Raw genomic sequence first — 24,004 nt, 5'->3', positions numbered from 1 at the left:
GAGATTCACATAATCTGTTATAATATGCAGTGTAAGTGAGATTCACATAATCTGTTATAATATGCAGTGTAAGTGAGATTCACATAATCTGTTATAATATGCAGTGTAAGTGAGATTCACATAATCTGTTATAATATGCAGTGTAAGTGAGATTCACATAATCTGTTATAATATGCAGTGTAAGTGAGATTCACATAATCTGTTATAATATGCAGTGTAAGTGAGATTCACATAATCTCTTATAATATGCAGTGTAAGTGAGATTCACATGCTCTCTGGAATACAAATAAGATTCAACATAATCTCTTGTAATTGAAAATGTACTCAATTGAAACATCAGTTTGGACAAACATATGCCTCTTGACACTTGTACAGTCGTATGATTCACAAACTGATGAACCACACAGTTTCATCGAGTCCTTGGGTTGGCCCACACTTTTATCGGCCGCTCACACCCTTCACGGATCCACTACGTGTACAGACATACGTATACACACATACGTATGGACAGCACCTAACACTAAACAGTTACAGTAAGCCCTACACGTCTTCAGTCAGCTCTAAACAGCCCCGAACAGCTACAATTAAACCAAACTGGTCATAATGGGTTCTGAAAAATCTTTAGATATATGCTAATAAATTAAACTCGAATAGCAACTTGTAATTCAAAGTTCACAACGTTTCAAATCTGCGTAGTAGTAAATGAATCATTACACGATATGACATTAAAACCTGAATAAGCTTCACATATCAAATAAAATATGAATTTAACACTTACCCCTATGGCTGGAGAACACAATGGAAAATATTCACTCCTTGACAAGATCCAAAAACAACCAGTGTTGGTTAGAAATGGAATCTACCTTAAATCCATAGGAGAGTGAGTAATAGTCATGGTAAAATACCCATGTATACCATGATAGTAGTGTCTCTCGCCGTAAGTAATTTTAGACGAGATACATGCTAGTACAGTCGCTTACCTGGAAAAATAATTATTCACCCTAGGTAATGTTGTATTCATGTACAACGAAAAATAGTCAAATCGTTCTAAGGCAAAACCAAGTTATTTCTTGCCTTATTCTGTTGTTGTTGTTGTTGTTGTGGGGTTTAACGCCATTTTTCAGCACACGATAGGCTATACATGGCGGCCAGTATTAATGGTGGAGGAAGAACCCGGAAAACCCCGGAAAGAACCACCGACCCACGAGAAGCTACTGGCAAGCTTTCTCACATGCCCACACTGGCTGAATCTTAGACTCGAACCACCGCAGACAGAGGTGAGCTGGCAGTGATCCGTAACGAAGAGCGCTTTAGACCACTCGGCCACTCGGGGCCCCGCCTTATTCTGTGAAAATCGCAATATTATTCCGGCTATACAAACTATCCACGGCAGGCTCACATTCTCTTCATTTTGTTCAGTCATAGGTGTCGTACTTAAACTGTGACGCAATGATAAACCATATGAAAGTTGATGTGTCTATATATTGATTATGACGTGACACGTCATCTCTCTTCTGTTTGCAAGAGAGGCACCACGATCCAACTGAAGTTTGTCACGCGCATTTGGACAGGTTGTTCAATAAAAGACTACCTAGTCTATGCGAAGGCATCATGGGATATGACCAACATTACCAACACTGCCATATGGTAGAAAAGAATTCATGCAGAGAGGCAGGGGTGTATGAAGATGGTCTTTCTACAGATCCTACGTGCGACAAAGTTTGAAAAGAAGATCAATAATGCGATGACACTTATGTTAACAGATTTGGTAAACAAAACCCCAACGTGCCCTTTTCATGGTCACCCATATCACTAGAAAAGAGATAGTCATTTTATTTGACAAACCATTTTGTTCATATGTTTCTGTATGTTTGTATATGTTCGTGTTGTTTATAACTAAAACTTATAACCCTTTATTACCTCCTCTCTTGGGGTAGCATATTTGTATGTTATGGTATAGTAGTGTGTCTATAAACACTTCCTACCCTTGTGTGTTTGTTGGTGTTTAAGAGGGTCTATTTCATCCGTCTTCTTTTACGTCATGCTCCTCTTCTTATGTTGTATGTACGTATAGTGTGCGTGTATATAACAAACCCCTGTCCTTTACGTTGTTGGATAATATATGTGGCATGTGTTTGTATAGTAATCAAAAAGCGAGTGCTGACTTGTATATGCGATGTGTTTGGATTGTAGATCAAAAACCGGGGGCTGGATTATATAGGTGATTTGTTTTAGAGCTTTATTTTAGCGCAAGAATTCTTGCTGAATGCCTCTGCTACATAGCTATTTACAGAATATTTGATTCCCCCATCTGCAACGTAATAGCTACGTCAACATCAAACAAATTAATTATATTAATGGTAGGCGATCTAAGGTTTTGAACATTCCACAGCATGGTCTTAATCTTTTATCGAAATCGGCATATATTATATGAGCAGAAGTTCAATTTTCAAAGCAAAGAATGTTGTTTAGTTTGACATACGAATGACTCCTGGATTTGATGCTATCATGTGTTCATTTTGACTTGGCCGAACCATTATTGTCCAAACACGTGAGTAACCAATTTTCGCTTCTTTTAATATATTTTTGTGTTGATTAACAGTTTAGGCTACATAGAGCGGCTACTTTGAAATGAAATTAAGACTATCGGTAATTGGTTAAAGTTATGGCGGTCCAATAGTCCAACAGTGCAAGGCATCGAAACTGACAGTTACGATGGGGGTGTAGTGGATCTCCCATCCACCCCTGTGTCATAACTATTAAAATCGGCTTCTTACATTGTAGGATGTGAATCCAATTGTTATAATGTCAATCTTTGAACACCCCATTGTCCCAATGCCTATATTCATTTACGTATAGTTTTAAATTAATTTACAAGGAGCCGCAATGAAAGTGCAGTAGCCCCAATTTTCTTGGCAGATTTCCAGTTTTCCAGCGGTTTTCTTTTTTTTAAATCTAGTCAAATAAAGAATGATTTATATTCAGATAAACAACAAAGATGTGTCATTTGATTATATCAGATAAATTTATTCAGTTTCATAAATATTATATTTACCCACCGTTTTTATTTTGTTTTAAAGGCATGCAGTGTGAATGCCTTCCAATTCAGTGGTTACATGAATTGCTTTGCACGTGACTCTGTTTATAGAAGTTAGTATAAAGTAGTAATCCGTACACTTTATACAGAAATAAACAACTCAACTTGGTCTGATCACACGGTTATGTTCGGTCCTAGATAAAAGCGGACAATAAGTCCAGGCATCCCGGCTAGTGCCTACATAAGGAATATTAAAGGATAAGCATATAATGTTCCGTTATGTTCTGACCAATTAAAATCTTCCCTACATTTATCAACTGATGCAACTGCAATTATTTTTTAATACTCGCCCATAAACAAAATTAAAAAGTCAAACTAAAAATAATTTGACAATATCTTCAACTTGCAAGTAAATTTTGAAATCGCTATCAAAAGCTTATTAATTTATAAAAAGATTGAAACTGTATATTTCCTTGCTGCAGACATTTCATTCCGGTTTAAATTGCAGAAGTAATTCCGGGTATGAAAAGTTACTGTTGCTGTAGCTTCTTATTCTTATCCCTTATCAAGGGTCGCCATTGTGTACATTTTGTTAAGTCACGTAATTTGTAGTTTATTATCATCCCGTGCGCATAACGCTATAAATTATCATCGCTCCATCTCATCGCTTCATCGCACTTTGGAATAGGTTCAGTCGGCATTACGCCACTCGCTAAGCGACATACTTTCCGCCATATTGAGAGGTCAAAAAAACAACCTCATAGTGACAGTAATATAGCGTTATATATGTTAGTATGGTTCCCTGCGTTGCCCTCCGCTATACTAAGTCAGGCGAACGCCGACGCCATATTGTCACGTGATCAAAACAAATGGCTTCACATGGAGAGATCTCGGTAATCTAACCGAGGCACAGTTATTGCTTTAATATTCTGTTTGTTTGTGACACAATGCGAACTTTACTAATACTTTTGAGTTTAACTATAGCAGTAGTTATCTTGTGTTCAAGCTTAACCAGCAAATCGGCTACGTAGGTATTTTTACAAATATTTCTACAATTAGGCGAAGACAAAGAGCAGCAGAGAGGGCGAAAAGACCATAGAATTCCGACAAACAAATAAAAAAAAAAAAAAAAAAAAAAAAATAAACACGTAGAAAGGTCCAGATTTTCACAAATAAACGTTTCCTTAAGATGATTTTTTTTTTGTGTTGAAACCAACCCCATCAATAAAACCCTATCGAAAAGATAGCTGAAAAATAAAGTACTCTACGTGTTTATTTATTTTTTTGTTTAATTACTGGACGACCAACATTGGTAGGTGCCCTCTCTGCTGCTATATTAATTAAAAGATTGTTATATTAAAAATAAATGGTACATCCAGAATCTCATACTGCAAGAATAGCACGAGAACGATTAGAAGCAATTAAAAAATTTCTTCCCGTGCGAGATTCATTTAGAAAACATCTACAAGCGCAACAAGAAGCACAAGTTGAGTACGAAGAAGACACTAAAAAACTGTTTAAGCCCGTCACTACAGCTACTGAACAGGTTACAACAGTCATCAAAGAGGATCTTCTTCCGGTATCAAAACAAACAGCAGAACAAACCGAAAAAATAGCAAGAAGAACTAAACAAACAAAGAAGATTTTACGAGATCTTCCACCTGGCATAGCCAGGGAAATAGCTGCGGCTCAACCTCCACCTGTTGGTGAAGAAATACTTGAAGAAATTGGAAAACTTCGTGCTGAAGTCTCCGACGTGCAAAAAGAACATACACCTGAACCAAAACCAATAAAAGAAAACGTGGAATTGATTGCAAGATTTAAGGAAGGTTTTGTCGAAGATATTAGAAATACTAAAAAAGAAAAACTACCTGTAAAAATATTAATTAGTATATTTAATAAATCTAGTATTTTAAAACCTCGTCATGAAAAAGTAAGTGATGATAATCTTATTAAATGGATATATCGTGTATACAGAAATAAAAAACAAGCTAGAGATGATGATTTGGAATATAGAAATCTTGATGAAGAAGTAAAAAGACTTTATAGAGAGCAAATAAAACAACTAGAACAAGAAAAATTCTCCCAGTATCAACTTCCTCCACCTCTGCAACATATAGAACAACAACAATATTCTTCGTCGCAGCAAAGGTTGAAGCCGGAACTTAAAAGGTCTAAGGAGCTACCTGGAAAATCAGCAGAGGAAAGGTCACCCTTAAGACTATTTAAGAAATCAGACGAAGGAGCTACTGGCAGTGGTCTGGGAGATAATTTTGTTTGTCCTGATAATATCATTAATGATGTTTCACGGTTAGAGGTTCTCATAGGAGGAAAACGTGCCGGAAATAATTCACCAGAGATAACCAATGAAGCATCTGATATCTGCCAATCATTATTTCAAGGTGGTATCATGGATATCGGCGTTTACCGAGAACTTATCGATGAACTTGCTGATGACTAGTTGTTAGATAAATGGTAAATAAAAATAAGATGATCATACATAATAATCATCGTAAACCCATGCAGGTCAGAGCGGTAAACTCACGATTACCAATCTACAGAGCTACTTACGGAGATGGACTTAGTGATGTTATTCAGGGATTATTTACAAGGATAGCCCCAAAAGTAGCACCTATTGCAAAACAATTATCGATGAAAGCTATTGATATTGTTCGTGATAAAGCTCCTGGAGCAATTGTCAATGTTGCTGGTAAGGCATTCTCAGCGATCAAAGAAAGACTAGCACGATTATTGCGACGAAAACAACCGGTGAAACTGGCAAGTACTGAGGTGATGCCAGCAGACCTAAGTAAAATAATAAATCAGGCTACAAATCAAAAACTAGCGGCGATATCTGAAGAAGCAGAAAGAAATTTGATAGCAGATCAAAGACTCAGTGAACCAGGGAATAATATTTCAAGCATGATATCAGGGAGTGGAATTTCTAAACCCGGTTTTCGTGTTAGACGAAAATAATTATAATAAAATGTTTAAGCGTGAATCAGACACAGCATTTGACATGGAAGCACCTGTCCTTAAAGATGAATCAGTACGTGATTATCAGTTTTATTCTTATGAAGCACGAATACCAAATCAACGTGGAAGAATTGAACTACAAGTTCATGATACAAGTAGATACTTTTTACCCGCTGAGGCTTTTCTTGAGGTAGAAGGTACAATTATAAAAACGGATGACACTGATTATGCAGATGCAGTAAAAATTGGTTTTGTCAACAACGGGATCATGGCACTGTTTGATAGCGCCACTTATATGATCGATGGAAAAAATGTCGAATCGATCCAGAAAGATGTCGACGTTGCTACAACAATAATAGGATTAGCAAGATATTCTGATGATTATACAAGATCAGCAGGCCCTGCAATGATGTTTGTGAAAGATAACTCCAATAACCCTGAAAGCGATCCGTACAATATAAGACGATCAAGAAATTTTGCCGATAACAATGATGCTGATGTGTGGCCAGTGGTTCATGGTGCTAGCGAAAATTTCAACTTGGGATTTGCAGCACGAAGAAATATGTTGTCTACTGGCAATAGAAGATTATCATGTGCAATTCCACTATCGCATATTTTTGGATTTTGTAGAAATTTTAGGAAGGTTATTTTTGGAGCTAGACACACGGTTGTTCTTGTGCGAAAAGGTGATGATAACGATGCTCTGTGGAGACCTGTTGGTGATGCTGGTAAAGTAATATTGTCTAAACTTTCACTATGGATGCCGGTAATGACTCCAACGATCACAGTAGAACAAAAATTAATTTCTTTCATGGACACTGGTGGTAAATCCTTGTTGTCATGGTTAACAACAAGCACAGACAGTATGCAAACTAACGTTAACGGTCAGTTTACATGGCATATAGCATCACAACAGGGTGTTTCTGCACCGCGACATATTTTTATTGCGTTTCAGGAAACTAATATATTAAACTCACAAACTCACTCTCACATGATATTTGATAAATTAGGTGTCACAGATATTTCTTTACGGATAAACGGACAACAAGAACCAACAGAGAATATACAACTAAATTATGAACAAAATCACATAGCGCGTGCATATCATCGTTTAATGTCATTCATGGGACGTGATCAAAATATAGATACTGGGTTGCAAATATCACAATTAGATTTCAGAACTTTATATCCGATTTATTATTTTTCATTGGAGCATCTTGATCTATCAAAACAATCTGTGGTTAATATACATCTTAAAGCAACATTGAATACAGGTGGTGTTGATTATAGAGCAACCGCGGTCATACTTAGCGATAAAGCCATGTTACTTGAAGGTGGTAGTGGTCGAATGAGGGTCGTTGATGCACCGGTGGAAAATCTTTACTCGTGTTGTTTAGAAAAATATATTTTATATAAAAATGTCGTATGGTCATGTTAATGTTACTCTGACTCCTGGTCAGGTAAAGAAGCTTCAATCAAAAACCGCCAACAAATGCGGAACTAAAATATCACTAAAACGAGATCAAATTGGTGGTGGTCCAAACAAATTATCGTTGACAAATAATCAGATTAAACATTTTAATAAAGCCCTGGAATCAAAAACTGGAGTTCAATTTCATCTTTCCCCGAGCGCCATCAAAGACATGTTTAAAACCGGTGGTATATTTCCACTTCTTGCGGCTATTCCAGCGTTAATAGCTGCTGCTGCTTCAGCCGTAGCAAAAGCAGCCGCGTTAGGTGCTGTTGGAACAGCTGCTGTAATGGCTCTAAAGAAAGCAACTGGAAGTGGATACAAAAAAAAAGGACGCGGTCTAAGATTACCGGGATCTCGCTGGGGAAGAGGTCTGAGGCTTCCACGTTAAATACTCCAGCATCAAATTTTGATTTACTTGATGCTGCTAAAAAATTAAAAATAAAAGCCTTTAGAGGTGTTTTTATGCGAGATCAATTACCAAAACAACCAAACAAACTCGAAACAGGTATTATTAATCTCGATGAACGTTCTGGACCCGGTACTCATTGGGTATCATACGCGGTTGATCCACGTGGAATCGTTTATTTTGATTCGTATGGGTTAGCTCCACCTGCTGAATTTATGAAGTATGTCGCACCACTCCACGCAACAACCAGAGGTTCCAAAGTTTGGTATTCAACGCTACCCACACAAACAATGACAGATCCGCCAATATGCGGCCGTGAGGTAATTAATGTACTCGACGCTATATCAAAATCATCCAGGCCGCCACATAAAGTCGTGCATGATTATACAACAGATTCGTTTCGCGTAAAGCGTTTTAAACAACATATCTTATTATAATGGTTGATATTTACGGAAGAAGATCTTCACGCGTTAAGAACAAAACCGGCGATGTTGATCTGTCGAAGTATGCGACTAAGGATGACCTCGGTGATATTATGAACCTGGCTGGAGTTGACCCAGATGAAGTTGTTATTTTTCAAGATCGATATGGTAAACTAAAAACGAGCAATATTAAATGGAATGATATAGTTCGACGAGTACTCGGTGCAGTTACAGATAATATTCCTGTGTTCACCGACGGCGGCAGAATCAGAGATTCGAGTGTATCATTTACAACCATCAGAGATGAAATTGGAAGAAGCGTTGCTAATCGTGTGAGAAACACCGGCGACACAATGACGGGTGAACTCAGCATGAACGGAAACAAAATAGTGGTTTTAAGAGATCCAACATCCGACGAAGACTCAGCAACGAAAAAGTATGTTGACATTAGCTATGGTACCGCAGATAATAAATTATCCACGTTACGGGCTGAGTATGACGTTCACGTAGGCGCCTTTGGAAGATTTCGCAGAAACCATCAAAGAACCACAGAAGAATTCTTCGGCACTCCGCTTGTCGTTGACATAAAACTCGTTGATATCAAAACCAACATTGACACGATCAAACAAACACAGCAAGATATCAAGACCAACATTGACACGATCAAACAAACACAGCAAAACATCGTAGCGGTGATTCCTGAGATCGTTAACAAAACCGGTCTGATTAAAATTTCAGCTGGAATAACTCCCGGACATATCACAAACATCGTGTACACGGTATCATCGGGATTTGCAACATGGTCGCAGCAAAATAATACAATCAAATATACCGCAACAGTCACTGGTGTGTACAGGCTGTCCGTGTTCAGTGCTGCGCGATTTGAGATCTTCACAACGTTTCCATGGCGTCATTCCACCGACAGGTTTTCCGGGGTTGTATCTATTATATTAAATAGCGGAACCGAAGAAATATTTATTCTGGAAGCAGCTGATAAGAAATTAACCGCAACATCTTACTGGTGGTATTTGGAATTTGTAGCTGAAACACCTCAATTGGTTACTGCATAAAAATATATGGATGGTGCACAATACAGATACAATCAAGCGCGTGAATGGCAGGCGGCGCTAAAAGATCAAGTCGATCAATATACAGTAAAATTAAAAAAATATCGACGACGATTAGTTATCGTTGACGTAATTGTTTATTCAGTATCCGCTGTTGTTGCTGGAACGGGTGTTATATTATCAGCGGTGTCAATGATGGCACCAGTAGCTGTAACTATTTGTATTTCAGCGGCAACAACGATTGCAGGTGTGCTCAATATCATCGCAAAAAAAATATGTACTTGCACGAACGAAAAATTATCCGATTGCATGATAAAATTACACACAGCGACGGTAGCATACTCGAAATTATCCTCGTTGTTATCGGCGAGCCTCGGTGATGGAATTATATCCGATTTCGAGTTTTCAATGATGACTAAAATATACGACGAAGGTATCGGTATTAAAGATGCAAATATTAATAATGACAGAATTACTCCAGCAGATCGTGACTAACACAACTCCGCCAAAGATAACGATGATCTCGGTAAGTTCATCTAATCCTGAATTTAGTATTAATTTTCCTACTGCAATTCCAGTAAAAGAAATAGCGTTAGCTCAATTACAGGTATATTACAGCTGGCCAAATATCAGATCAAAATCATTTCATGGTACACCAGAAAATAATTCGCTCGTATTTGCTAACAAAAACAAACCAGATGGTACTCCTGACTGGATAGATGTTGAAATACCCACTGGTAGTTATGAGATTGAAGATATCAATGAGGAATTTCAGCGTAGAATAAAATCAATAACCCGAAAAGAAGCAAAAATATCAATTAACGTTCATGAACCGACGCTATCTTCGACGGTTCAGATACATTCTCCCGATTACTTCGTTGATATTTATCAATCCACGATACGATCCGTACTAGGTTGGCCGGATGTTCCCCCCGTGTATGAAGTACCACCAGAACCAAAAAAATCTGATTTTACATCATCGAAAAGTTTTCATCATAATATTAAAATGAATTATACAAGTTTCTGGTGGAACATAGAAAAACGTGTATGGGATAAACGGGATCAATTTCGTGTTGATAAAACCGGCGAGTACTACTGGATCTTACACAACGTTGATGGCGGTAATTCGTTTTACGATTTGAATATCAATAATGTCATTCATATCGTAAATTCAGATCATGAGGAACAACTGGTTGATTTACGTATCCTCTTTCATGAATATTTGTCTGATTTGACATCTACGCGTGAAGAAATTATTAAACGAGTAGAAATTTTAAATAATATAGCTGATACTATTGAATATTTTCATAACAGAATCATAAACCTGGTTTTTGAATCATCGGGCGATCATAGAAGATTTTTCGCAACCAAATACAAAATACCCGAAGCTGACATTGTAACGTTTAAGTTTCCTGATTATAATCCAGATAAATTAAGAAAATCTGTCAATGATGTCATTGATGAGTTTTATCCTAAAATACTCGACGCATGGAGAAAACTAGCACCACTAGCATCTGTTCTCAGACATAATAATAATCCACATGGCGGCGGCAGACACGTTTCTCCAGGGATCGTTAATATAACCAGCACTATCGTGGTCAATCTGGTTTGTGACGTAGTCGATGGCAGCTATCAAATAGATCTCGGAAGATCAAATCAGGCTCAACAAGGATATATTTTATATACATTTACACCACAAGTTTCCCCTGGAAGTTTAATCGTGCAAGAACCAACTAATCCTGTTTATCTGCGGTGTCACAATAATATGTTAACACGAATAAATTTTAAGCTCACAGACCACCTCAATCGCTTAATTGACGTACGTGGAGAAGAGCTTGTGATAAATCTGTATGTGAAATCGTAGATCTTTGATCAAGAATCTTCGATTCTAAATTAATCAAGTAAATATTATATAATGTACCAGCACGTGAGGGTTTTTATACACGACAAAGAAGTACTTGAAAACGCCATCAGAACAGCGTTTTCACAAAACATGGAGCAATTTAACGTTAATTTAGTTATTGATGAATACGGAGGTGAGGATTTCTTATTAACACAAGAACAGTTAGATGAGCTCCGTCAAAAACATATTATCGAGATCATTTGTAGCAGAGATCAGATTCTAAATTATGCACATTCCTGCATTAAAGTCGATCAACTTAAAAAAATAATATTCTAGAATGAATAAAATAAGGAGCGGATTAAGAAATATTTTTTTATTTTATCAGAAATATTTTATTTTATTTTATTTTTATTTTATCAGAAATATTTTATTTTATCAGAAATATTTTATTTTTTTCTGAATTTCAGTGAAAAATCAACAAATTTTGTGTTTTTGATGGGTATTTTACCCATTTTGGGTGATTTTGTCCATCAGATCGTAGGGGTAAGTTGCTTGATTCTCTAATTGATTTCAATTGAATAAAATATCAAAAACAGTAAAACCAATAAATCAGTAAAAAAATTACATATTTTTTAAGATAATTTTACTGATATTTGAGCTAATTTTACTGATATTTTAGCTACTTTTACTGATTTTTTCTAATTTTTGTTGGTTTTGGTATTTTATTCAATTGAAATCAATTAGAGAATCAAGCAACTTACCCCTACGATCTGATGGATAATTCAGAAAATAAAATAAATAATAAATCTGAGTACCAACTAACCCATCAAAATTACGAAATTGATTGGTTTGCATGATTCAGAGTACCAACTAACCCATCAATCTCAGAATAAATATATAATATTTCAGAATAAATATAATCTCAGAATAAATATAATAAATCTGAGTACCAACTGACCCATCAAAATTACAAATTTGATCATTTTACATAAATCCGAGTATCAACTAACCCATCAAAATTACGAAATTGATTGGTTTGCATGATCCTGAGTACCAACCAGCCCATCAATCTCAGAATAAATATAATCTCAGAATAAATACAATATTTCAGAATAAATATAATGTCAGAATAAATAAATAATTAATTTGGACAGAGGTGCTTTGGTCGTTTCCCGCTGATATAATTTTTCTTAAGTATCTTATGCGGGTACTGATTGTTTTATTCGTTTCGTACTCGTGTGATAACAGCGATCTGACCTTTTCTACTGCGGCAGAAAGAGGAACAAATTTATTTACTTGATCATCGCTCACCATAGCCAGTGACTGAAACATAGCTGACTGAATCCGGTTTATGAACTTATATTTAGATGATAGAACATACTTATTTTCGTCCTTAAGCTCTTCCAACGTTTCAAAATCAGATATTATTTTTTCACGATTTAGTTGATCAGATATATTAATTCCGTTTTCTTCTAGTTTTTTGATAGCAGAAATAATGTCTTCGATATTTTCGTGGTTCATTATATAATATATAAAATCTTTAAAATAAAAAAAAAATTATCCCTAGAACCCCTACCGAGTCTTTAGCGAGTTCGTCGGGATGTTTCAAGGACAGTACAGCCAAGAACCCGCAGATTGCCATCGCATTCTACCAAGTTCACCAGGCACACAGAACATTTAATGAATGAAGAACCTCTATTCGAGTCTTTTAGCAGGTTCAGATTATGCATGGACGGCACAGCCAAGAACTCGCAGATTGCCATCGCATTCTACCAAGTTCACCAGGCACACAAAACATTTAATGAATGAAGAACCTCTATTCGAGTCTTTTAGCAGGTTCAGATTATGCATGGACGGCACAGCCAAGAACTCGCAGATTGCCATCACATTCTACCAAGTTCACCAGGCACACAGAACATTTAATGAATGAAGAACCTCTATTCGAGTCTTTTAGCAGGTTCAGATTATGCATGGACGGCACAGCCAAGAACTCGCAGATTGCCATCGCATTCTACCAAGTTCACCAGGCACACAGAACATTTAATGAATGAAGAACCTCTATTTGAGTCTTTTAGCAGGTTCAGATTATGCATGGACGGCACAGCCAAGAACTCGCAGATTGCCATCGCATTCTACCAAGTTCATCAGGCACACAGAACATTTAATGAATGAAGAACCTCTATTCGAGTCTTTTAGCAGGTTCATTATGCAATGAATGACGACACAAACATATATTATGAAATGAAACCTCTATTCGAGTCTTTTAGCAGGTTCATTATGCAATGAATGACGACACAAACATATATTATGAAATGAAACCTCTATTCGAGTCTTTTAGCAGGTTCATTATGCAATGAATGACGACACAAACATATATTATGAAATGAAACCTCTATTCGAGTCTTTTAGCAGGTTCATTATGCAATGAATGACGACACAAACATATATTATGAAATGGAACCTCTATTCGAGTCTTTTAGCAGGTTCATTAAGTATGTAATGAGATGTAATGAGATGAAATATATGTGATGAATGAATGAATGAAATGAGATGTAATGCAATGAGGCCATTTTCTCCGCGAGAACACCCACCCACAATAATCAACCCGTGGGAAATACAAAAACATGTATCTACCATGTTTGACATGATAGGATGGTGTTCTCGTGGAGGGGGTTGGCGGTGCCCCAATTAATTATAAAAATCGCTAATATGCGTAACCACCCGACCAATTGTCAGTCATGGGATTCGCTCCTGGACCGCGAGCGTCTCAGTCCAATACGATACTAATTGACCTATCAAATCTTGTTAGAAACATATGTTTCGGAAGTTAATATATAACTAAGGAACTAATTTCAAATATATTTACACTGAAATAGCGGTTTCTGAATAATAATAATAATTTCTACATTTAAATAACTACCTGCATTAAAATAACGGTTTCTGAATTATAACAGCGGTTTCTGAATATATCTGTATTATGCAGACTGCAAATACCTGAGAAATCAATAACGGATTGTGAAATGCACCTGTACACTAACAACGGTTTCTAAGCTGATTGTATATAGCTACCTGCGGATCAATAACAGCGGTTGTAAAATTGCCCTGATTTCTCGTAATGTTGTATGATGGGAAATATTTAAAAACCATAAATATGCTTCTACGAGTAATTAATTACGACGTAATTAGTTAAACTGACCAATTACGATCATAAAAAATCAAAAATCTACGAAGAAAACTATATATTACAAAGTAATCTCCCCCTTATATAATAAAAAATTCAGTAGTGTATGGAGGACATACTGTGACATAAATTAAAAAAATTAATTTAATGTGGTGATGATAGTTAATAATGTGGTGATGATAATTATTGATACTGAAAGATGATTCTCTGTTTATATTTTTTTGAGAAAGCAGATCTGGTTATATTTTCTGCGATAAATTGTACCAAACGCGGATTAATATTAAAGTATTTCGCAGCTGCGTTCATAGACTGAAATGTAATTTCTTCACCGGTTTCTATGTTTGTGGAATTTACCGCCCTTCTGGAAACTGTCTTACATCTTCCAGTATTACCACGTGTATTATTCTCGGTGTGTGAGATAGCTTATAAATTGGATAAATTATTGTTTTGAGTGTTCCCGTCAATGTGATCGATCACAAGACCGTCTCTGATCACTCCGAAGAAACATTCGTACGTAAATCTATGACATAAATAATGTTTCCCTCCAGCAGTAAACATTAGATAACCAGTATTAGAAACATTACCAACCGGTCTTTTAAGCATACAGTGTCTGATGACACCATTACGATCTGATTCGTAATTTGTTATTGTGGGATGTGGGACAAATTTATTTTGCTCCATTATAATAATATTATTTGTTTAAATCATTGTTTGTCTGAAATCTTGATATATAATCCTCCACGGATTTTATAGCGTTTTCACCATTATTATTTTTTTTGTCATAATATCTGTTAAGCTCTCTGAACCGTTTTGCACCGCAATTTCCGCATAATTTTGTTTTTCCTCGCACTCCAACACCACACCGCAGACACGGTATTGGTCCTAGACTTCCTCATCGTATACTTTGTAAATGCATCCAGCAAAATTCACCTCTACAGGATTTATTACATCGATTTACTGAACCGATCATCAACCATCTGCATTGAGACATTGTCTATATATTTTTTATTTAAATATTTGTTTTAATTATATGAACGAGTTTGAGAGATTATCCCAAACTAGGCCTTCTAAATATAAATTCAACCTCGACAGATTATCTTCTGACTTGCCAGTACGAGATCTGGTTGATCCGAAAAATAAAAGTCTGATCTCGAAAATTCACGACGCCAAGAAAGAATTTTACACGGATGGTGCATCTCATACATGGTCAACGTTCAAGATTATAGGCAATACTGTCAAGGACGCCACAATGAATGACAAGTTAGGAAAAATATTAAAATTTCCAATAACCGTAGCGACAATAACGGGAGAAGTACTGTACCAATCGAAATATAAATCGAAAGGAGCTCCAATAAATATTATTGATCACAACGCGCATGCATGGACCAGCGCAGTAACAATATTTCCACGAGATCGAACTGTTAGATTTTACTCCCCAGATAATTCTGGGGCAGATAGTATGTTTGATTTTATCAACGAAATAAGTAAAAACGATCTTGTATCGGTATGGTTATTTAAAAGTAATGAGGAAGGTGAATTTGATCAGTTTGTTAGACCAAATGGTGAAATATATCGAAAAGAATCTCTCCATGACGAGATGAAAAATCTCGCAGATAAGTTTTTAGAGTGCAAGCACGCGGAAAATACTGACAAATTACTAACTAATTGTTTTACCGTTCCATCTGTTGCGGCGCATTTCGCCAGAGAACGAAATTCATGGAAACCAACACGATTTGATTTACTCGAGGACGTACGCGTAAGTTGCGTCGAATACGGACATGGCGGATTATGGAATACCAAGTATAATTACAATGATGTTATTTCGGTTGATATGGTTGCATGTTATCCGGGAAGTTTTCTAGGATACGGAGATTGTTCTGTGTACTTTAAAAGATTCGGTCACCCCACAAACGAGATGACGCGAGTAGCAATTAATGGACCATTACCTGATTTTGATCTGACTGGATTTGCTTGTGTTGAATCATTCGAGTTTAACGAAAATCTTCACAAGATTTGTTATGTTTGGTTTGGCAGACATTTTTGTGAAAAACGTTGGGCACCTATAGTTTTGTTACGATATATGCTAGAATGTGCGATATTGACATCGTTGGTGGTCAGTGAGGCAATTATATCATATCATGCGCAGACCGAAGTTTGGTTACCCATGCCAGATTATATCAATCTCGATGAAGTTATTAGCGAGTTTAAGGAAAAATGTCCTGATGTTTCCGAAGATGATATTATCAAAGAAGCTCCTAAAATTCTCGTGATTAAACTCAAAACCGCAAAAGATCTCGGTAGAAAAATTATAGGTAAATTTACTCAAGGTGGTGCATATGATCATAAAAGACATCACACACGATTAATTTTAGATGATGCCGAGTACGATTTTATAATCGCTGATACAACAGCGAGAAATATATTTGTAAATCGAGAAAGTGTTTATTTATCCGACGGAACAAAATTGGGCACGATCGTTAGTTACATAAATGACGTCTCCCCACAGTATACTCATCTAAGATCTTCCATGTTGGCTTATGTTTCTATAAATTTATTATCGATGATTAATATATTTCCAAAGACCGCAGTCAGAGTCGCAAACAGATTCGTTTTATATTTCGAGTAAATATTTAGAATCTGTTATGAAATTTACAAGTAATGATGAACGATGGGGTTCGTGGAGGATAAAAAAAGAAATATTACACAATTACATAGAATCAGCAGATGTTCCAATGAGAGATTTTTATCGTGAGGGTAATAAAATATCAGAAATGTCGAAAGCGCCATCATTGAGTGATCCAATAACCAGATATAAGACAGTATATCTCAATGGACCTGGTGGATGCGGCAAAACGACTCGAGCAATTAATGTTTTTAGAAATTCAGATATGATCGTGCTGACACCCACACATAGACTTGCACGCGAGATAAAACAACGGCAAGTACAATCTTGCACGTATCATAGTTTCTTTCGGTGGCGCGGGGATACATGGACTCCTGAACGAATGGGAGAAAAATATATACCTAAAAAAATTATTTGGGATGAGATATGTACGGTGTCATTAGATACATTAAAAACGTTTCTTGATTGGTTGTTGACGAAAAATACCGCTATAATAATGTGTGGCGATCATGGTCAACCGCCGCCTTTTGTTGGACCATCTCCACATGATTGGCTAAAAAATTTCGTTGATTATTACGAAGAAATGGATGTTGATCATAGAGCTCTTGATGCAAATTTGAAGGAATTAAAAAAATTAATCAGATTACAATCAAACAAAATTCAGTGTGAAATATTACGTGGAGTGATCTCAGAGACCTCAATGAGCAATTTTTTAAATTTATGGAGGCCCAACGATTTCATCGTAGCAAGCAGAAAAATAATCAGAGACGATTTACAACAGCAGTTATTTCAACTACATAAAGAAAAATATTCAGAATTACCCGTACCGTTGTGTTATAGACCATCAGATACACGAAAACAGAATATTAATGTTGATATTCCAGGACCCTTGATAGAGTCAAGAAAACAAAATCTCGTATTAAATGATATTGTCGCCGTTGATATCAGTGTGGTCGAAGATGCACTACACGCTGACAAATCTCCATGGGTGTTGGGATACGCTATGACGATCCACTCATCTCAGGGATTAACTATTTCTGACACACGAGTCTGGATTGTAGACGATCACATCGAGTGGTCAAATTTAGTCTATTTAGCGGTATCGAGGGTCAGAAAGATATCTCAACTACGTAGAATTATAATTCCTGAAATCGTCGATAAATTTAACATCATCGATGATGATATAATTAAAAAAAAATTAATCGGATATAAACAATCTGATAAAAAAAAATAAACGCGACTTTGATCTTGATGTTGAATTTATTATTGAGTTAAAACAGCAGCAGAATAATCATTGCACAAGTTGCAATTGTATAATGTTATGGCGGTATTCCAGTAATGATTCAAGACAATTTACCGTAGATAGAAATGATAATAGTCGCAGTCATACACGAGAAAATATCATGCTGACCTGTCTCGAGTGTAATCGACGTCGAGGTGCAGGCACCCTTGGCGCTAGTGCTAGTTAAGCGATCGCGGTGGTAGTTGTGTATCCGCGGAGATTATTTGTAGTTGTTCACGTACAAATCCACGTTGAGGAGCAGCCGAATCTAATCTGTAGATTGCAGGTCTACCTGGCGATCTTGTCACGGTGGATATTTTGTGTGTGGTAACACTCCAAATAGGATCAGTCGCTCTCACGCTACCACCTTCAACAGAATATCAGCTTGATGAACTTCATTAGGAACACTGACATCGAAATACGCGTACTTAATTTGTTTAGGACGTGGTAGATAAATTTGCCATATTGCTTGCTTAGATAACCACGTTTTAGCAGTAGAATGTTTAACCGCTGCTGCATCAGCAAGTTTACCAATTGCTGCTTTGCCTCTCCAGTAACCTCTCGGTGAATAATAAATCGATTCCATTTATATATTACCAGCCCCAAGCGCTAATTTACTTTTCATCGCGGATCTTACTAACCAATTAGCTAATTTTTCTTTGATATTTTTATTTTTTATGGAATCTAGCGCGTGAATTAATTTCACATCTGCAATATGTCTATCTTGTAGATTTTTACTTTTATAAGCTACATCATGAGCGTGACAAGCTCGATCAATAGCGTTTATTGGTTCCTCGCCTGGTTTTGGTTGATCTTGATTATCGAGCCTGATATCAAGTCTGGTACCAGGACCGCAATAATTATATCCTGGTAGATGTTTTTCTCCGATGTATTTAGCCCATGGAGCACCTGGAAACTTTGACATCAAATTAGCAATATCACCACCGCGCTTATTAGGTAAAAACGAAAATTTCTTCCTACCGCATACAGAACATTTTCCACCATACGCTATTTTTTTATTTTTTGTTATAACTGTAGCTAAATCAACAGTTGGAGTTTTAACTCTACAGCGTAAACAATATAAACTCATGATATAATATATATGGATATAATTGATTTCTCAGCAACTCGGCGACGAGAGCCAGGTAAACATCATCCTGCGCTACCGAATTCCATCAGAATGATTATCATAGGACCATCTGGATCGGGTAAGATGCAATTATTACTTAATTTGATAATGAGATGGTTGAAATGGGATAAATTGTATTTAGTAGCACCATCCGCTGATGATCAACAATGTTATGATGTACTTAAAGATTTCAGTAAAAACGCGCGATTACTGGACGAGGGTAATGATGTTATAGAGTTTATAACCGATATTGATGAAGCACCGTCCGCAGATGTTTTAGACGGATTTATCAATAATTTAGTTGTATACGACGATGTGATGCTAGATAAACAATCAAATCCAGCTAGAATATTTTCCCGAGGTAGACATAAAAATACAGATGTGATCTATGTTACTCAACGATATACACAAATTCCGAAAGTAATCAGGGACAACTGCAACATTTTAGTTGTGTTTAATGGTGTAGACACACACACGCTGCGAAATATTCATCAAACTTGGTGCAGTGGTGACATGGATATAATTAAATTCAGAAATTTCTTCTCACGAGCGCAAGCTACTCCGCATGGATTTATAACAATAAATTTACATGATCCAAGAACAAGATATTGTGTGAGTCTTGATAAAATCTTTTAATTAATATAGCAGCAGAGAGGGCACCTACCAATGTTGGTCGTCCAGTAATTAAACAAAAAAATAAATAAACAAGTAGAGTACTTTATTTTTCAGCTATCTTTTCGATAGGGTTTTATTGATGGGGTTGGTTTCAACAAAAAATAAACTCATCTTAAGGAAACGTTTATTTGTGAAAATCTGGACCTTTCTACGTGTTTATTTTTTTTTTGTTTGTTTTATTTGTTTGTCGGAATTCTATGGTCTGTTCGCCCTCTCTGCTGCTCAAAGTATAGGGGTACACACAACAATATTTTGTTAATATTGCACGTTTCCCAATACGTCATCTCAAAAATTCCATTTCCAATCAATTCCTTGATAAATTTTACGTCGCAATTGATATGAGGTTATGTACGGCAGCTTTAATTTTGACAAAGATTAAGACGAAAATACCTTCCCCATTTTACCAGGGGTGAGGGTAACGATTGTTTTGAAAATATTGCACATTTCACGCAGTGTCATCTAAAATATTCTAGTTGCAATGAATTCCTTTACCAATTTTATATAAATATGTATATATAATTTTTTATGACATTCCAAATTTTGTCAAATATTAGGATCGATATAACAACCCTCTTCTACGAAGGGGCTAAAGTGACGACATTTTGTCAAATATTGTACATTTCGACTGCATCATGTACGACATTCCATTTGCTATCGATTACTTGATAATTATTAAGTCGGAATTTGTATAAGGTGATAGATGACATCCTTAATTGGCCAAAGGCTAACATCAAATCCCTTGGGGGGGGGGGATACCAAAAACTGAACAATTTGGACAGCAATTTGACCAATTTTACATTGATATTAATATATTGTTCAATGTAACAGCACAGGTTTTGCCAGAGATTAATCATGATTTAGATAGGAGTTTCTCAAAGAGAGTAGTAATTTGGTCTAATGATTCAGGGAAATTTTGTACATAAAAAGGTACATGTTCTTGCAATAATAGGACTTGATGCATCTTATTTAGGTTTGGATATAAACCTTTTTATGGAAATAGAGATAAAACGTCAGTCATGATTTTATGTTAAATTATATAAACATTAAAAGTAAGAGGAGTCAATATAAAACAACACAGTTTAAATGAATTGTGTTGAGGGTCACAGGGGAGAAATTTAGAGGGGAGGTGGGTAAAGGATTCCTCTGTTCTTGTATAGCTAGCACTTATTAAAACCAAAACACTAGCCTTCATATACGAGGGTTTGCTGGAGGCTTGGATTGAGCTCAAGTATGGAATGAAAAATCTCGTTTTGACTGATTCATCGAAAATGTACCAATTGATAAAATCTTATTTACTCTGGTGTTCTGTGTTTACATGGGCATACTTATAAAAGAAAACTCAAGCATTAAATAAAACTGTACATACATGCCAAAGTTTATGATGAAATCTTCATGTTATGAAGTTAAATAAATATCCATTTGTTTAGGGAACTTAAATTTAATATTGTATGTTTAATGACCGACAATAAAACAAGATACGTGAAGCATTTATCATAAAAAATGAAAATGCTTTCAATAATATCTTTATTATATCTATAGAAAATGGTTACAAAATTAATAATAATTATTATGTCATTTGAAAATACACTGAATTGATTCTCTGATACCTAGTGAGAATAAAAAATAAAAAACATGTTTCTTGAAATGTTCTTATTTGATTTTATAGAATGGAGCATCATCCTAGTTTCCACACCTACTGTAAAAGAGAGAGGTCATCACCAACAGGAAAGACTCCTGTGCAGATAGAGAAGCGCAGACAATTAGAGGTATATTATACTATTTACAGTTGCCGTTGGCAACATTCTGTACTCATTCACTTTGCACAAAGTCTGAATGTCTATCCTCAAGGTTTGCCTTCAAAACCTTGTTTATGAAGATGTTCATTTTATGTTGATACTCACTTTGCCTCAGATCTGTTACTAAAGTGAAACAGATATTCTCTTAAAACTACACATGATTTTTATGCATTTTACTCATCAGTAAGACAAGTAAATAAGTATTAATTAAAATCAATTGTTTATCATTATGTATGCATTTGTAAGGTACACATGGAAATATAAAAAGTATTTATTATTGTAATGAAGTACTTAAATGAAGAATCATATAATCACTATATATATCTGAATGTTTACCATGCCATTATTATATGCATAAATCAGACACAGTGTGACACTTACATTTACTGTATTGCAAGACAACTGTATTCTATTTTATGACATTATGTGTGTTTTTACATCGAGATATAAATGACATATAAACAAACATTTCATTGGCTTGTAATCAAGTATTATTTTCATTATATACTGTGTGTATTATCTTGGTGGTTATAATAGTTGTTAGCAGGTAATTTTCATACAATATTATGCAATTAACAGCCTTGTAATATTAAGGGTTGAAAATGTAGTCATTATTTCCAGAAGACAATAGGTAAATACTTGTATTATTAAGTAGCAATATGTATTTAAAAGTTATTTGTCTTTCCAAATTCTTGATAAATTTAAAATATTTGTTACTGAGCCTGAGATTTATACGACAAGTACCAACTCATACTTACAGTTAATTTCAAACATTATAGCTCATAACTGTTTTTTGATTGCAGTTCCCAGACCAAAACAGATCGTACAAGAAATGGAGCAAAGAAGAGAAGTTAGCAATGATGGAGTTTGTGGAGGAGCATGGAATACCTTCAGCAAATGTTAACAAATTCTGGGAGGAGTGTGCACACTACATTTTCCAACCTACTGGCCTTGTGAAATCAGGTTACATTTAGCAAAATATATACAGAATATGAATCTCTTTGGACCTTAACACTACTTACCTTTTAACTGTATCGTTACCCACTCTGGACCAATATAGTTAAATTGAATGCATTCCATTAACTAGCTTCATTGAACAACCCTCAGAAGCCATTTATCAGTTAGGGAGATCAAGGCAGTCTCACAGGAATGGTTCTGTCTAAAGCCTGATTGATTAGGGTGTAACAGCAAGTGTTTGGTTAAATATGACATGAATGAGTCATGGACATGTTTTTCAATCAATTTTGACAAGTTTGGTAGTATTGAAATTGGTCGGTAGTTATCAGCATCATCCTTAGAACCAGATTTGTGAATAGGAGTTACTTTTGCAGTTTTCCATATTTTGGGGACAGATGAGGTTGCAATACTTAAATTAATTATGAATGTTATGCTATCTACAATAGCAAAGGCAGAAGATTTAATGAGTCGTGGACCAATCTGATCAAGTCCTGTAGCTTTCTTGGTATCAAGTTCACTGAGACATTTTTTAACAAAGTTTTTTGACACTGGTGGGATAGAGAAACATACCTCCTTTGAGATTTTACTGCTGCAGAACCCATGACCTACCACATACAAGGCAAATGCTGTAACTACTAGGCCACCAGAGCGGTCAACATTTACTTGCTTGGTCTGAGTAACTTTATATTTCCTAAAGGTAACAAGTATTGCATTCAGTGAATCAGCACTGTTCCCAGGAATGTTGTAATACTGAACAATTTCATTTATGTCCATAGGTATAATATCAAATGTTTCAGTTTTCAGTTATGCGTTGAAGTAAATCATCATTCAGGTGAAATGCAATTTCACCAGATATATCAGCTCTCACATATTCCTTTAAAGCCATATGCACAAGGTATCTATTTGATTTTGCCCTGAAATCTGTTTAATACCAAATACACTTCCTAGTGCATCATTTTTACAAAGGTCAGAGCATATAAATTCAGATGCCTCAAAATAATTTTTCAAAAATTGGCGTGTGCAGCAGTTTCAAGTGTTAAATATCCTTTCATAGCCTTGTCAAGAAGTTTTGAAGATAATTCATTGTTGTTGTAAATAATTATGACTTCAGCTTTAAGGCCATCTTTCCTGTTCGA

The 24,004-nt window shown here is 35.8% G+C and overlaps 1 protein-coding gene across 1 annotated transcript; it reads left to right on the top strand.

The window, feature by feature from the left end:
* Positions 1–3,717: 3,717 nt before the first annotated feature.
* On the top strand, positions 3,718–22,889 carry LOC149781230 (uncharacterized). Its single transcript, XM_089934723.1, has 3 exons — positions 3,718–3,930; positions 21,782–21,881; positions 22,715–22,889. The coding sequence occupies exons 1-3, from the start codon at positions 3,824–3,826 to the stop codon at positions 22,883–22,885; spliced, it is 378 nt and encodes a 125-aa protein (XP_089790849.1). The 5' UTR covers positions 3,718–3,823; the 3' UTR covers positions 22,886–22,889.
* The last annotated feature ends 1,115 nt before the right edge of the window (positions 22,890–24,004 follow it).

Source organism: Sinohyriopsis cumingii, chromosome 15 (assembly GCF_028554795.1).
Source record: "Sinohyriopsis cumingii isolate HCF-2022 chromosome 15, ASM2855479v2, whole genome shotgun sequence".
Classification (NCBI taxonomy): domain Eukaryota; kingdom Metazoa; phylum Mollusca; class Bivalvia; order Unionida; family Unionidae; genus Sinohyriopsis; species Sinohyriopsis cumingii.
This window is presented reverse-complemented; position numbering and strand designations above follow the sequence as displayed.